This window comes from Tetrao urogallus (assembly GCF_951394365.1).
Source record: "Tetrao urogallus genome assembly, chromosome: 9".
Lineage (NCBI taxonomy): Eukaryota > Metazoa > Chordata > Aves > Galliformes > Phasianidae > Tetrao > Tetrao urogallus.
Window position 1 is genome coordinate 3,006,708 of NC_136822.1, and position 16,013 is coordinate 3,022,720.

At 48.9% G+C, this 16,013-nt stretch overlaps 1 protein-coding gene across 1 annotated transcript in view; it reads left to right on the forward strand.

The window, feature by feature from the left end:
- VPS8 (VPS8 subunit of CORVET complex) overlaps nt 1–14,056 on the forward strand; it is a gene marked incomplete at both ends in the record, with an annotated part of 62,294 nt that extends 48,238 nt beyond the window's left edge. Inside the window, 5 exons of the mRNA XM_079539709.1 lie at nt 3,250–3,330; nt 4,131–4,300; nt 5,156–5,324; nt 13,142–13,222; nt 13,913–14,056. Of these exons, the coding sequence (XP_079395835.1) occupies nt 3,250–3,330; nt 4,131–4,300; nt 5,156–5,324; nt 13,142–13,222; nt 13,913–14,056 (645 nt within the window). The remainder of the gene's footprint in view (nt 1–3,249; nt 3,331–4,130; nt 4,301–5,155; nt 5,325–13,141; nt 13,223–13,912) is intronic.
- Nucleotides 14,057–16,013: the final 1,957 nt, after the last annotated feature.

The following is a 16,013-nucleotide window of genomic DNA, read 5'->3' on the forward strand; positions in this document are numbered from 1 at the left end:
TCAGGCATGCATTTTTGTGGAGCTAGAACAAAAGATGGGGGGAGAAGTTGACTTCTCATAAATGCATTCGAATAGAGGGGACTCCTGATCACGTTTATTAGCATAATAACTTCACAGAACAGTAGTAGTAATGGGTACCTTGTAGCTCAAAAGCAGTGTGGGGAAAATGATGTTGTGAAACTCAGTAGAAGATCCTATGGAAGGAAGCATGGTACTGCTTTATTAGATAGCTAAATAAGTTGATTTTGCCTCGAAATACTCATTATTTCATAGATTTCATTCACTCTATGGCTAATTTGCAAACACCTAAGATGTATGAGTACAACCATGATCATCTGTAGGCAGCAAAGGTGTCAGCTGTCCCATCCTCACTGCGCCTCTGAGATTCCTCTGATAGTTGAAGCTTTGTTTTGGACAGTCTAATCATATCCTTTAGAAGTTGCTGGCTGTTTTAAGATAGATTTTTGCCTCAGAATTCCCTTAATCTTCTATAGGTTATGGGCCAGAATGCTGTGCATTGTGATTTCCTTGGTTGGGAGTGTAGGTTTAAGAGATGTGTCTATAATGATGATGTTTCCATGTCCTACGGTGCAGCTGTGACTTGGGTACACAGCCCTAATGTTCAGAGGCTTTGAACACTAGATTGGGATTATGAAGGAGACTTTCCCTGTTACACTGCACTGGACTTTTTGCCTTCCTGTGCAGTGTGGTCTGTCATCTGCTTCTTTGGATTGCCTGGGAATGCCGTTTCAATGCACGGCAGGGGAGATTTACAACACAGCACCCATGCATGGCTCTAAGCAGCTTTCTGAACTAGAGCTTCTCTCTTTTATTAACCCTGGGTGTGTGTTCCTCTGGAGAGCTCTCTAGTTCCTCTTTGAATCCACCTAAACTTCTAAAACCTAGTGCCAAGCAGTGCTGTCTTGGCTCAGCAGTGTGTAGGGACTCCTTGCAAATGTCATTTCGGTGCCACTTTGTGACCACAAATATACTCTTAAACGAGCTCTTCTGGGCCCTGAGGAGCAGGCAGCCTTTCTGATGCCCTCAGGGTATTTCTGTGGCATGTGGGAAGAAGGATAGGGGCTGTTTGGGAAGTCTGCAGATGCCTTCAGATGCTGCTTCAGTGGAGGTTGGGTCTTTGTGTCAGTGCATGGATGTGCTGGATCTGCTGCCTGTGAGGTAGAACAACTGCCCAGGAATTAACCATTGCTTTCTTTTTTTTTATAAGGTGAATGACATCAATAAATAGAGGTAGATTATCTTCCCTTTTCTGAAAAGGAATTTAAGTATTCCAGTTTTTGTGGACTGTTTTTCTTCCTTTTCTGGGCTTAACTGCTTAGAGATTATACCTTTGGCAAATGTTAACTTTGCAACCAACACTCAGTGCTAAAGGGCACCTTGCTGTCAGCAGCTCTGTGGCTGTGGATTCCATGCATCTCCTGTGAGAGCACACCGACTCAGCTTTGTATTACTGAAGTCACGCAGAATAGTGATTAATATTTATGTTCTTTTTCGTCCTTAACAAAAATGATTTATTAAACAGTCTGAAATAACCATATTAGGAATGATATTAGAGGGATGCTCTTGAGGTGTCGTGTCATTAAGGAGTGTGGATGCCGTCTGAAGAGGTCTGAAAGGTTGAGTTAATTCCCTTATAGAGCTCTAATCCTTAGGAACGTTCTGCAAATAGAAGCAGCTGTTGCCTCAAACAAGAAGGGCAGCTCTGGTTTGCAGCTCAGGGCTCACCAGCTCTCCCTGACCTGCTGGTGCTGCTCACACTAGGCAGGCAGTTGGGTTGGCTCCAGTTTGCCATGCTGAGTGCTCCCAGGTCCCCATGGAAATACCCAGCCCAGAAAAAGCAGCTGTGATTTGTTCCTCATTTGACACAACTGATTTCTAGTCATGGGCAATCCCGTGCTGTGTATGTGGAGCACACATAAATCCCAGATGGAGACAAAACTTACAAGGTGGAATTAATGAAACATATTCTTTCATAAAAGTAATTGAAGGCTCTTGTGACTATAAATTCCGTGGGAGCTGAACCCAGCTGATTGGAAGACGGCTTTATAACTTGCTAGGAATGTGAAATTACAGCTCCAGATGTTATTCCTGAGGCAGGTAGGCAGCCCAGCCATGGCTTTAATGGCTGCCAGCAGGAAATGTGCTGGAGCTGCTTGCACACTGCTGCTGTGTCCGGTGTAAGGTTCTGCTGGACCACGTGGCCCTCTTTGGGGAAAAAGGCAATTCTCTTCCTACCTGCTACTGGTTTAGATTTTACTGAGCCTGGAAAAAGACTGAGCAACTGGGAGGTGACCCTCACCTCACCTTCCTCCTCTGCAGATCTGTGGGTGGCTCTTCTGTTCCTTGCTCGTTTCTGTCACATCTTCCTCCTCTTACTTTTCCTCAAAGACAAGAAACAAGATGCTTTCAAAGTGTTTACTTGCACTAATCTGCCGTGTGTAAATGGTTCCGTCTGAGCAATTGGAGTTACTTCTTTGGCTTTCCTTGGCCACAGAAGTATCTGGTGAATCCAAACCCAAGGTTCTCTATGTTGTAGATCTCATAGGTGCTGATGGAAGTTGTGCAAGCCCTGCTGCTGTCTATAATTCATGCGGTGACTCAGTGCAGTGTATTTTCAATGCTGTTGCTTGTGAATTATGCATGCAGAAGGAAAACGCCGTGTTGTTTGAGGCTGTACCACTCACCTAGTGGCAAGGAGCCTCTGCAGCTCTTGTGAGTTTGTCAGCTGCAGCTGGGTTTGACTCGACTGAAATGACTCAGTGCTAGTTTTCTTGACACCTGCACGTTGGCATTGCTGCCCATCATGGTTCTTGGGAAGGCTGTAGTCAGGTTGCCTGGCAGACATTGGGGCTGCTGCAGTGATTTCTGGGTGTTGTGGCTTGACTTCAGTGCTGTTTTGCCTGCTCTGTTGCTGCAGGGTGTTTCCTGCTGGTTTGCATCCTGCAACCACCTCCCGCAGCTCCTGGAGCTTCCAAGGTCACTTCAAAAACATTTGGACTCATACAGTCATTAATATTGATGTTGTCATCTACTCCATTTTGCTAATCACCAGTTTTCTCCTCAGTACATCTGATCGTTCTGCTTCCCTTGTGCACATACCGCGTCTGCAAATACAGGATCATAACTGCCATGTGCAATACCAGTCTGGAAGGGAGGGAAAAAGATGGAAAAGATGAAAAAAAACAGAATAGATGATGGTGTCCTACAGTGTTTGGTTTTTTCACACAGGATCCAGTTTATGGAAAAGGGAAACTTGGAGAAATTCAAGGTCTCGTCTTGGGAATGCTGGACACATTTAACTATGAACAAGTAAGTTGCATGTGTTTCTGCTCTATCCACTGCTGTGTGCAGGGATTACTTGTAGCTATCCAGCTCACTGCTCTCATTTGCTGTTTTTCTCTGCAGAGCAAAGTAAATGGCCATGCGAGTGATTTGTGTTTGTGTGATCTGGGGAAGGGGAATGAGTCTGTGTTGCTCACAAACAGATTGCAAATGAAGGGACTGACAGATCCGTGGTGATGTGAACATTTCTGTAGTTGAATTCTGTGTTAAATTACTGGAAGCACCAACACCCGTGTTTTCTCCAGCTTATCCTGCAGTTAGGGATTCAAAGTGCCTTTTAAATTAGTCTGTAAGATGGGAAATAGCTTTACTGTAGGGAACTGCAGATAAAGAGAGGTGGTCTATTGTGTTCTTCAGGGGGGTCTGCCCTGGGCAGCACTGGCTTTCTGCTTTGATTTTTATCTGTGCATTTCTAACAAAAAATAGGGATTTATGCAGTGATTTACCAGGTAAAGAGGAAAAAGAGAAGTCTGGTAGGGAAGATGACAAGCTGAGCCTGTTCTCCCACATCTTTTAACGCTCTTGGACGAAAATCAATGAAGCACTTATCTATCCATTTAAGAGTGAAGAGGTATTGTCTCCATTAACATGTGATAAAAGGCTAAGTGTTCTGAAGGCAGCAGCTGCAAAACATGTGAGAAGCAATTTGTGTGTCTGGTTTTGTTCTTAGCAATCCGGTAAGCTGCTCGTTGTGAAGAATTGAAGGCTATGGAGCTTCTGCTCTAAGGAGATGACAAAATGACCTCGATATATTGTGTTCCATGCAGACTCTTTTAGAGACGACCACAAACCTTCTAAACCACGATCTCCACTGGTCCCTGTGTAACCTAAGAGCTTCTGTCACTAGAGGGCTTACCCCAAAGCAGGATTACTGCTGCATTTGTCTACAGCAGTACAAAAGGAGGCAAGAAAGTGCTGATGAAATCATTGTTTTCAGGTAAAGTGAAGGGATAAAGTCACGGGCGAGATGATGATATTAGCTTAAAAAATAAAACCACAGAAGTATTCCTGTGAGCACATCCCCTGCACTGTACATGGGCTGGCAGTCAGACTGCTCAGCCAGCCTTCCTTGCGTGTAGCCAGCTCTGCCTCAGCTGAAAGGAATCCCCTTGCAGTTTTGGGAGAGCAGTAAGCTGTGGACTCCCCTGTCATTTAACCTGGCAGTGTTTGTATTAGCAGAAGGTGATTCCCTGCTGTACGCAGGCAGCACAGTCATAGTCGATATCCATAACTGCCTGTGTGCCCTTACTGAACTACGGCAGGAACACTTTACAGAGAGCTTCATAAAACATAAATGGTCTGGAAACTGGCTGCAGCAAGTAAAAGGAGGGGTGTTAAATGAAGTGTTTTGCTGCTAGCTGATGTACTGCTTGTTCCATCTCAAATAAAGTGCTTTGTGCTGGGGAGGGCTGGGCCTACAGGTGTCCACTGGGTCACAAGCAGTGGTTTTATTTGTACACCTCAGATCGATTGCATCCCTGACTGTGCCTGGCATCACTGATATTCCTGTCTGTGGCCAGGTGGCTGTGAAATGTAGGATGGCTATTACCTTAGTGCTGAGATCTGCAGCTGCATCAACAAGTGGGCACCTGCTGCTGTTTTTATGAGTCTAGAGGTCCTGCAGGGCAGTGTGCAGGTATGAAGTGAGCACGCACACTGCTGATACGAGGTTACCAGTAAGCAGCCTTGGTTTTCATTGGCCATAGCTTTCTTCTCTGAAGCACAGTGCCGTCAGGCTGCAGTACCCTGCTTTCAAGCACCTCACAAAAGATTTATCTTCTCACCTTTACAGCTGTGGCCACTTATACCATTCCCTGTGCCTGCTCAGTAAGGAGTGTGGGGCAGTAAGCAAAGATGTGATGCGGTGGATGTGCTATAAATGCAACTCGAGCAGCAAGGGTGGAAAACTGAGTGAGAACTTCTCAGAGCTGAAGAAAGGAAGTGGAACCTCCTTGGCACAGGTAAGGCTCCTCATGTGGTTGCTTTCCACATTAACTTAGAGAAGTGCTGCATTGCTCTGTTCTTATGTCTTACTCTGCTTCCAGACAAGCCTGTGATTGGTAAGTGTCCAACAGCATTGGTAGGTAACGTGTCACGGTGATGGGTGTCATTTAGTTTTGGTGTGGGTATACAAGAGATGGAAACGTGTTCATCCAGAACTGCTAGCCAGGGTGGAGCAGAGCTGATACCCGCCAGAAGAAACTCATTTGTGAGAGCCTGAGACGGGCCAGCAGGGCCAGTTCCTTTTAAACTATATTTAGCTGTGTTTTATGTAAAACATGTAGTAGAAGTTGGTGCATTCCTTGTGGCTGGGCCATAGAACCTCTGCTCTGCCCCCCTACTGGGCAGTCTGGCTCTGGGTAAGAGATGCCAGCACAGTGTATTGCATGCAGTCAGGACTGCTGTCGCTGTATTTGTGCAAAATACACTGGGGACTGAGCAAAATCCCATCTTTGGGATGTCTTCAGGAATTCTGAACTGGGGGAACTGAGCTCTGCTGTCCCATGTCCCAGAGGTCACTGGAGTGGGTTTGTTTCTAAATGCCTCTCAGTGCTTTGGGCATTTGTCACCGCCCCGATGGCATGCAAAGCAATGCATTTCCACTTCTGAGAGCTCATTCAATCTGGAGTACATCCTTATAGAAGTACTTCCATTTTCTTATAACAGATTATTTCAATTTCTGCCAAATCAGTTCTTATCAGAAGATGGCTAACAGCATTAGTCAACTCCCATCAGCTTCTCTGTTAACCAAAAGTGAAGCTTCCTGTTTGAAGGGAGGCTTAGGGGAGAAGTAATCTCTGAGGAATGTGTGGAACATGATGCAAGCTTTGCAGTCAAATTGTGTTAGTTTCCTATACAGTGACAGGAAAAAGGCTTTCCTGATATTGTACATAGCACGCTCCAGAAGTAATGCCTCCTATTTATTTCCATGGAAACTACATCAGATACAAAGAGCACAATAACACTATTTAATAGAGCAAATTCTCAGCTACAAAACACTACTTTTTAACCGAGTCACCACTGTTAGCTATGCGTATTTGCCAGTGATGAACACTGCATGCCACACTTGGGTAAATCAGCACCCAGGTGCTCGCTCTGAACTTGGGCAGAATCACAGCATCTCCATGTTTTACCCTCTAAGCTTTTGCTCTGAAGGTGTGTGAATGGGTGTGCCACACCAGGTTTAACTTTAAAAGCTAAAGACAACATTCAATACCAAAATCACATTAATCAATGAAATGCCTGGCATCTTATCGCAGTCCCTCACAGCTTGGTTATCACTGGGCTTCTCTCGAGCCTTCTGTCCTCCCTTTAGTACTGGTCTGGGTATCCTTGCAGAGAATGAAATGGAAAATAATCCAGATGATGTGGGAGCGATTGGGGCACTATAGGATGCTGCTGCAACTGTCTGCAGCAGTGAGGGACTGGGCACTCAGGGCTTAATGGGAGCCATACGGAGAGACTGGGTGGGGAAGGAAAGGGTTACACAAATAATGTAATGTCTCTGCCAGGTGATCTGAGTTCTGGTGCTGCCCTGCTGGCTCGGCCATGTGCTCTTGGCAGGGACAGCCCCACTCCCTGCAGATCTCGGCTCTGGCCCCTCAGAGCCCTCTCTCTGCTTCAGGCTCCCACCTGCTCCCCTGCTGTCCCAGATCCTTTTCAAGTTTGTGATGTTCATTACATGTTTGAATTACAATACTTAACTGTTGTGTTTGCATGTGTTGTGCAGTCAGATCTTTAAAAAACAGCATGTGTTTAGATTGAGTGAGGCTGTAATCTCTTGCTTCTCCAGGAGGTTCATTTGCTTAACTTTTGATAGTCTTAATGAACCCTGAGGTAAGGATCTATCTGGCCAGGGAATTGGAGATCTGGTTGTTCTGGAGGAGGGGAGAAGATGCCTTTTCCTAGGACCAAAAGCAGGAGGTGAGCAGCCTGGGATACAGAGCTCTACAGGAGGCAGTGCTGTGGTGTTTGGGCGCATGCAGCCTCACATGAATTCAAGCAGAGGTTCTTAGAGAGCTGGGCATGGAAGCAGCAAAGCTGGGCTGCACACAGCCCCCAGGCTCATCCTGACGTGGCACTGATGTGTACAGAATGCTGTGGGTCTGTGCACCAGGCGCCTCCATGGCCTGGGGGATACAATGCAGGGTGTCGAGATGGGAGGAGCAGGCAAGCAAAGGGACTGAAGGAAAGGGACTGTCAGGGTCCCAACCTCCAGCCATGTTCAGGTCTCTCTGTGGTGCTCAGTCAGTGCCCAAGAGAGCACAGTCATTGCTCAGGGTGCTGTAAACACTGAGTGATTGAGTGCTGCTTTTGTCACTGGGTTTGTTGGGCCTTTTCACGTCACAGTTCTCCAGTGAAGGGCTGCTCTGTGCTCCCATCAGGCAGGCCCAGCCCTGTGCTGCTCACACTGTCCTCACTTCTGCATCTGGCATCTCTGCAAGTAATTTTAATAAACAGAGAACCCCAGAAGGATGCTGTGCTAACTCTTGGAGCTCCCAACCCAAGCCCTACCTTCCCCACACCCTGCTTCAGCCAGCTCGGAGCTTCTGGGACGTTCTGCATACAGATCCATGGGGAGACTGCTGCTTTGAAGACTGAAAGTGTTGTCTGTCCCTCAGTAAAATATAATGCTGTCTTTTCCACAGTGAAATCCTCACTTTAGATATTTATGTTCTTAGCAAGCCTTGAATTAGGAATAAATTCATGCTAAGAAATGCCACTGAGCATCTGGAGTGCATTTCATAGTACCAGTTCTGCTCTGTTGAAACAAAGACTGTCAGATTGAATTGTACAATGCTGCTGAGATTTAGATGTGAAATGACAGCCCAGCAGACAGTGCTTTCTGTGCCTCTGCTTTGTATGTGTGGCTTCTGGAGCAGTGCCTTGGAAGTGGAGGGGGTGGAGAGGTGCCATGGACCAGCACTGACATTGCTGAAGTGGGTGAGAACACTTGCTGAAAGGAGCCTTTCTCTAACACAGGGTTACGGCGTCGGGCTCTGCACAGGGAGCAGCAAGAGGAGGCCAAAGGGGCTCTTTGCTTTATCTTCCTACTGGAAGTTAGTGCACTGTTATCACTGAGACCTTGTTGTCTTCCCCAGGATAATCTTCAGTGTCCACACTGAGCATCTGTCCTGTCCTCCTCTCACATCCTTACAAAAATTGAGTTTTTGTGTGTGTCAATTTCTGTCATCTCTTTCCAACCTTAAGTTTGGGCTGGTGGTGCTTGATGTTAACTGAGGCACGTTAGGTAAAAGCAGTCACTGCATCTGCCTACATACGGGAGTGTAGTAGTCTTAGTGTCTTGGTCATCAATCTTCAGAACTGAATGGCATTGTTGTGGTGAGATGGTTTGTTTTCACCTACGTGTATCAGGGAGAGGAGCACAATCTTGATTCTTGGACTATAAATGGTTCTTGGTTCTATAAATGCAGCAGAAAACCACCTTGAAACACTACAAAATGCGGTAGTACTTCCATGTTTGAGAACGTTTCTGAGGGCACCATGTTTAGAGCTGTGCAGAGAGCAGATATGTTTTATGCAGGAGGTTAATCCTGTCAACTCATGGCAGGGCAGACAGTGCGTGTGATCCCTGCAGTTACTGCAGTTGGTGAGCTCCGTTCTGAGTGCAAGAGTTTTAATGAGCATCAAGAAGAGAGCTGGATCGTGTCCAGCTGCCATCCATCAGCATCCCCAGGTCCTTTTCAACGGGGCTGTGCCCTGTCCTTACGTATCCCCCAGCTTGTACTGATAGCAGGGCTGCCGTGACGCAGGTGCGGGCCTTGCACTTGGGTTTGTTGAACCTCATGAGGTTCACCTGGGCCCACTGCTCAGCCTGCCCAGCTCTCTCTGAATGGCATCTCATCCCTTGGGTGTGCTGACTGCACCACATAGCTTGGTGTCATCCACCAACTGCTGAGGATGCATGCGATCCCGCTGTTGTTGGTACTGATGAAGATATTAAACAGCACTGGTAAACTACATTCCTGTGGTTGAATGAAAATCCCTCCGTTTTAACAAAACATTTCGGATCTATGAGGGTCTGTAAAATAGACACAGAAATGCGGTGACACATGCTGGGCTGCTGCAGCCTGTTGCTATTCTCACAAACTGCACAGTCCCTGCTGCCAATAGCTGTGGAGTGTAGCACTGCCTGACAGTGGTCTGTCTGTTCTCCCAGGGACCAGCACACATCGCTGCGTGTCCGCAGTGTGAAATTGCAGCTCTCAGTCTGTCTTTGTGGATCTGCCTGGGAGAATGAGTAGGAAAGGAACTGTGTGACTTCCATCTGCTCACAGGGGCTGGGAGCCAGCATGCTGTATGGCTTGGAGCTCCATGGCACTGCAGGAACCCTGCCCTGGGGTGCTCTGCTGCTGCTGCTGAGAGCTGACTGCTGGTCCCTGCTGTGCTTTGTGCCTGCTTCAAGCTGAGAAATGACCAAAAGGCAAAAGATCAGGAAGGATGTGTAGGGCTCTCCCTCCTCCTGACGTCCCCTTTGAAGGCAGGGAGCAAAACAAGTAGTAGCTGTAGTGTGGATTCAGTTTGCAGTCTCTGGGTGGGAAGGGTAAGAGAGGGAATCAGCCAGGTTGGTGGCTGCTGGGCTGGGCAGCCTGCAGAGGTGCAGGCAGTAGGTGAGCATCTCCCCACGAATCCCTCAAACAGAGAACTGCAGTCTCTACACCCATCTCCCTCCCCAGAGCTCTCATCCTCACATCGCGCAGTGAAAACAGCCCCTTTTCTTGCTGTGTCTGAATTGAGCACAGGAAGGCCTGGGCAGATGCAACTGGGCTTCTAGCACCGGGGTTGTTCTTAAACATATCATCATAAACAGCAGTATGCTGCACAAGACTCAGAAGCTGCGGTGGGGGCAAGCAGCAGAAGTTTCTGCTTGGTTCTTGGTAAAGTTTAGCAGCTCGCATTATCAGTAAGCTTCTGGCAGAAAGAGATCAGTGAACTCGTACCCTGCTTTCTTCTGCATCTCCTTACCTTTCTTCTCTCTGCCTGCAGTCCTGGCACTGAGAGAGCACTGCAGCCCCTCAGCCTTCTGTCCTTAGCTGTGATGGAATGCTGCTTATCAGCCTCCTCAGCTTATGCCTAGAAAATGAAGTATTTGTCTCCTACTGGTTCCTCTGTAACCTCGGGCTCAGGCACAGACCTGGGATGAGCTCCAGCCTGGCCTGGCATGCCATGTGTGTGATTTAATCCATGGGCTGCCATGCTTCCTTTGCTTTGTGACAAATAAATACCATCTGTGGGGGTCGTAGCATCCAGTGAGGTTGCTGGTGTTGGGATGCATGTTTTTTATCTAATTAACCCCAAACAGCATTATGGCTCCTTTGGCTGAAAGCAGCAGCAGTGGTCCAGAAGGGAATGTTCCACCAGTGCCCAGTGTGAGTGTGAGCTGCTGCTGCACTGAGCAGAGAATGGGGAGTGGGTATCCCATCTGCAGGGATGGATGGGCTGTGTCCTGCTCCAGGCACATCGCTCTGCTGTACATCTGCAGAGGTCAGCAGTGGCACACTTCTGTTATCCGGGGGATTTCCTCGGGTTGTCTGGAGCTCATTAATGATTTCCTCATACTGGCTGTGGGTCAGACCGCCCAGAGGTGTAGTGAGGACGTGGCTGGAAATGGCTGCAAGGTGCTGATGGGTCCACAACTGATCCCGCAGCAGTGGCTGCCGGAGCCTGGAGTTTTGCTGAGGGTGGGATGAGGAGCTGAGCGCGTTCTCCTAACGCCTGAGTGCTGATGCTGGACCCTGAGAGCCTCCGCAGAGCTCCTGAGTGAAAACATGCCTTTAGTGACACGGCTAAAAAAGGAAGGGGCCTGACAGCAGGAGTTTCCATGGCAACAAAAAGAATTGCCTGCAATATTTCAGCTCATCAGCCTGGAGAGCAGTCTGATTGATGGTTACATGCGCGTGGCAGAGAGATAACAGGAGAGGAGAGGCCAATTATATTGCATTTTCCTTGTTCTTGAATGCCTGTGGCTACAGCAAATGTGGAGAGCAGCTTTTCCCCTTTCTTTTGTTGATTTTTTTTTAGTGATTTTTTTCTCCACGCGAGGATGACCCACTCATCCCTTGGAAGTGCTGCACAGCCTGTCAGCTGTGGGTACACGACCCTCCCTGTCACAGGCTCTTGAGTTATGCCATGTGCACAGGGACTGTGAACACTCGGCTCCTTGACTGGTGATTGTTATTTGCAATATAAACAGTGTCCTGCAGGAGGAGGAAATGAGTCTGAGCACGTGCTCTTGGTGTCAGCAGTTGGGGCATTCCTCTGATTGATGAACATCTCAAAGGCAAAATGTACAGGGCTTCAATTGTAACGAAACTATTCAGGCTTCAGGAATCATAGAATCATGGAATGGCTGGGTTGGAAGGGACCTTACAGCACCCAGTCGCAATCCCTGCCGTGGGCTGGCTGCCCCTCATCAGCTCAGGCTGCCCAGGGCCCCATCCAGCCTGGCCCTGAGCACCTCCAGCATCTCCACACTTCTCTGGGCAGCAGTGCCAGGGCCTCACTACCCTGTGAGTAAAGAATTTCCTCCTCACAGCTAACCTGAATTTCTCCTCTTTGAAAGTTATTCCCCCTTGTCCTCTTACTATCAGTCTGCAACATGTCAGTCTCCCTCCTGCTTATAAGCTCCCTTCAAGTGCTGGAAAGCCACAGTGAGGTCTCACTAGAGCCTTCTTTTCTCCAAGCTAAACACCCCCACCTCCCTCAGCCTTTCTTCATAGGAGAGGTGCTCCAGCCCTTGGAGCACCTTCATCATGCTCCTCTGGACCCAATCCAACAGCTCCACATCCCTCCTGTGCTGGGACCCCAAGCCTGGATGCCGTACTGCAGGTGGGGCCTTGCAAGGGCAGAGCAGAGGGGGACAATCACCTCCCCTCCTTGCCATCCCTGTGTTGATGCAGCCCAGGGTGCTGTTGGTCTTCTGGGCTGTGAGCGCACACTCTGGATAAGGCATTCCCAAATCTGAGTTCTGCTGACACTGAGGGACGTTGAGACACCAGCAATGCAGGAGGTGGAAGGATGTGTCACCCAGAGAAGTTAAGGATGGTTCTGGCACTGACTGGTGGCTGTGTGCCCTCTAGCGTGTTGTGCTTTTAGAGTTTGTCCACAGTAACTGGGAATCATCTTCACTGAGCTCTGGAACGTGCTCTGTAAACACACCACAGAGCACAGGAAGCATCAAGCAGCTGGGTGCTGCAGCATCTGCCCCAGAGGAGAAATCCTGGGGAGAAGGGCCTGGTGGATATAGGGGCCTCAACAGCCAGGGGGTGGTAAATTCAGCTTCGGTAAGCAGTCACTTGTAGGACTGCAGCACTTTGGGTTAATAGCCTTTGGGAAATTTGTTTGGGAGAAAATGTTTAAGAATGAGTCTTGAACGTTCCCTTAAAAATAGATCCCCGAAGACGACAGATGCCAAATCGCTGCTCACGAGGGAGGCTGCTCTCCCTGGCTCCCATTGTAGTTCCTTGATGACGCTTTTGAAGTAATCAAAATAGAAACATCGTGATGCGGTAAAATGGGACGAACTTGGGAGAATCTGTGATTCTTTGTCATCCCTCCCTGGGATATTTAAATAATGCTTTTTAAAGGCATTGCTAATGCTTCGGCTGCAGACTATGGCACTTGTATTTGCATTTCCATTACTCTTCACCTGAAGCTGTGTAGCAACTCCAGTGCCACTGCAGTGAGCCTGCCTGGCTGCTGGCTGGGCTCTCATGGGATGTGGTTGTTTTTGTAACCTCCTCGTTCCCTTTATCAGACAGGGTCAGAGTCTGCATTGGATCCTCAGCAAATCCAGGCCTTTGACCAACTCTGCCGACTCAACCGTGGGACCTCGCGGGTACGTACTGCCTGTTACCCTGTCAGCTTCAAAGTGGGGAAGGGTACTATGCAAGCTGCCAGGCAAGATGTTAGAGCTGGCAGCATGGGCTTCGGCTTTTCTGTGGGATTTCATTCAGTGCTGGCACTGCAGCGTGCATAGAGCTGGCTGCTTCCCATCACAGCACATCCGCACTGCTGCCACCGCTGGGGGACTGCCTCCAGTCCTGAGGCTGGGCCTGAAAAGTGTGTATGGTGTGCAGCATTTCTCAGGCTCCTTTTCCATTTGCAAATAGCCTTCTGTCCAGACACAGCATGGCTGGCATGCTTGCAGAGGAGCCTCTCTGCAGTCCCCCATGGGCTTGTCCCAAGACAGTGACCCTCCCTCTGTCCCCTCCTTTCTCCTCGTGCCTCTGCCCATTCTGGCTGCACCAGTTGGCACTTTCAGCTCTCTCCGGGATTGTTTTTCAATGATGGAATTCAAAAACAACCTCAAGACACCTGGAAAGTTGTTGAGTTCAGGATTGTTGTGCTGCAGAGTCCTGTGGGGTCGCTGCACGCAGCATGGAGCTCTTCCTTCACGCGTTAAGGCTTTCCTCATTGCAGCAGGGAGATTATGACCCCACGTGAGCTCTCTCTGCACCTTGCATTAGTGCCTCTGGGCAGTCTGTCCTGGCCGCAGGAGGTGACCTATCTGGATTTTGTCTTGCAGTTAGCTCTCCTGACTGAACTGTCCCGCGGTGGGGAGAAGCATGGGCTGCTCAGTGTTTCCCACGGGGACTCTGCTGCCAGCAGCGTCTTCCACAATGAGACCTTCCAGCTGCACCTGGCCCCTCCACCACTGATAGATGATTAATGCTGCTGCCTGCTCTCCTGCTGCTGGGATGTTTTCCCAGGACGACACTGGGCTTTTTCTTCCGCCGCCATTCCCAGAACCATTCGTGCTACGTGGCCTTGCTGGGTGCTCACAGATCTGCAGCAGTGGCTGAGCTCCTGGCTGAATGGCAGCTGAGGGGCAATGGGACTGGGTGCTGTGAAGCCAAAGGTACTGAAGCACTGCAGCTGCTGCACTTACCTGGAAGCAGCACCTGTAACTGCCAAATAACTGTCAGTTCCACTCTACGGGAGAAGTATGCCCAGAGTCTGCGTGCTTCAAGGGGCTGTGCTGGTTTTGCAGGTGGATGCCATGCCCCAGTCCCTCGTGGCAGTTGTGGAGTTTGAGGGCAAAGAATGGGAAAACCTGGAAAAGGCTGCAGATTGCAGAAAACTGTCTGTACGTGAGGAAGCTAATCTAGGTACAGTGTGTTCCTACAAACCTCCATTAAAAAGGCCCTTGGTTGAAACTAGGTGCGTGGAGCTGTGTGCATGGGGAATCATTTGAATCAGGGATTCAAATCACTGAGGTTAGGAAAGACCACTAAAATCACCTGTCCAGCTGTCCAACCCACGCCACCACGTCCACTGATTATGTTCCTCAGTGCCACATCTCCATGGTTGCAGAACACCTCCAGGGATGGTGACCCCACCACCTCCCTGGGCAGCTGCGCCAGTGCCCCACTGCTCTCTCTGAGAAGAAATTGTCCCTAATACTCAACCTGAACCTCCCCTGGTGCAACCCTCTTGTCCCATCATTCATGTTAGCCACACCATGTCCGTGTTACCTGGAAGAAGAGACTGAACCCCACTGCAGCTGTTTTGCAATGTCTTCCCCAGTGACTGGGGCAGCTTTCTTCTACAGGTAAGTGGGGGCAGGGCTGTGAGGCTGCACACCAGCCCCAGTACTAACAAACACAGGGGAGGCTGAGCTTGGCACATCCCACATGGTTACTGCCTTTCTCTGCCCAGCACAGCGCTCACTGGGCCGTGCCATCTGAAGCTGTAAGCGAATCTCTCCTGTGCTGGAAATCTCTGTTTCACTGCAGCATGGAAGACACACAGTTAGGACAATGAGAAGTTCAGCTGTTGAGTATTTTATTAAAGAAGAAATATACACACCTCTCCCTGGCAGAGTGGAGCTACTGGCTCAGGGCATCTCTTACAACACAACCGCGCAGTGTTTGTGCAAACAAAAGAAACCACGTTTCTGTGGAGTGTTTCTGAACTGGGGTGTGATGGAGCACAGTGAGAACCCTGCCACCATGCTGGCTGCTGGAACACCTCCACAACTATAGCCCTGTCCCACACCAGGCTGCTCCTCTCATGCTTCACCACAGAAGAAAGGCAGCTTATTGTGCTTGACATCTGAACAAATCCTGGGTAGGAGACACTCACAGCTTGTGAATATTGCTAATTACTTACAGTTAATGTATCCTGACGACAGTGATATGAAACTGCGAGACCACAGGATCTCATGGGAAGCCTTGGTCATCAATGGCCAACTCCATTTCCTCGCACACGCAACAGGTGCCCTCCTGCCTGCAGAGCGAGGTGTGCTCTGCTCAGTACCAAGGATCCTGGAGCCCCTGCCTGTGCTTGGTGCCTACAGAAGGCAAGGAGCTCCCGGCCTCAGAAACAGCCTTGCAGCTGCTGGGATGTGGCTCCAGGAAGAGCCTCCCTTGGGCAGGAAGCTCAGACACCAGTGAGCATCTGCAGCTCTCCACTCAGATTACAAGTGAGAGATTAAATATGAATAAATGTCGTAAGTTTATATATAATGCTTTCTTCTACCTTATGAAATGTGCCTCGGTGGTCAAAGGACGCTAAAACGTTATTAGAAACCTTAGTTAGCCAGAAAGGACAACCCTGCCCTTAAAAAGTAAATAAAACCTACTTAGTCCTACTACAGCCTTTGCTTAAATGCCCTCAGAAAAACA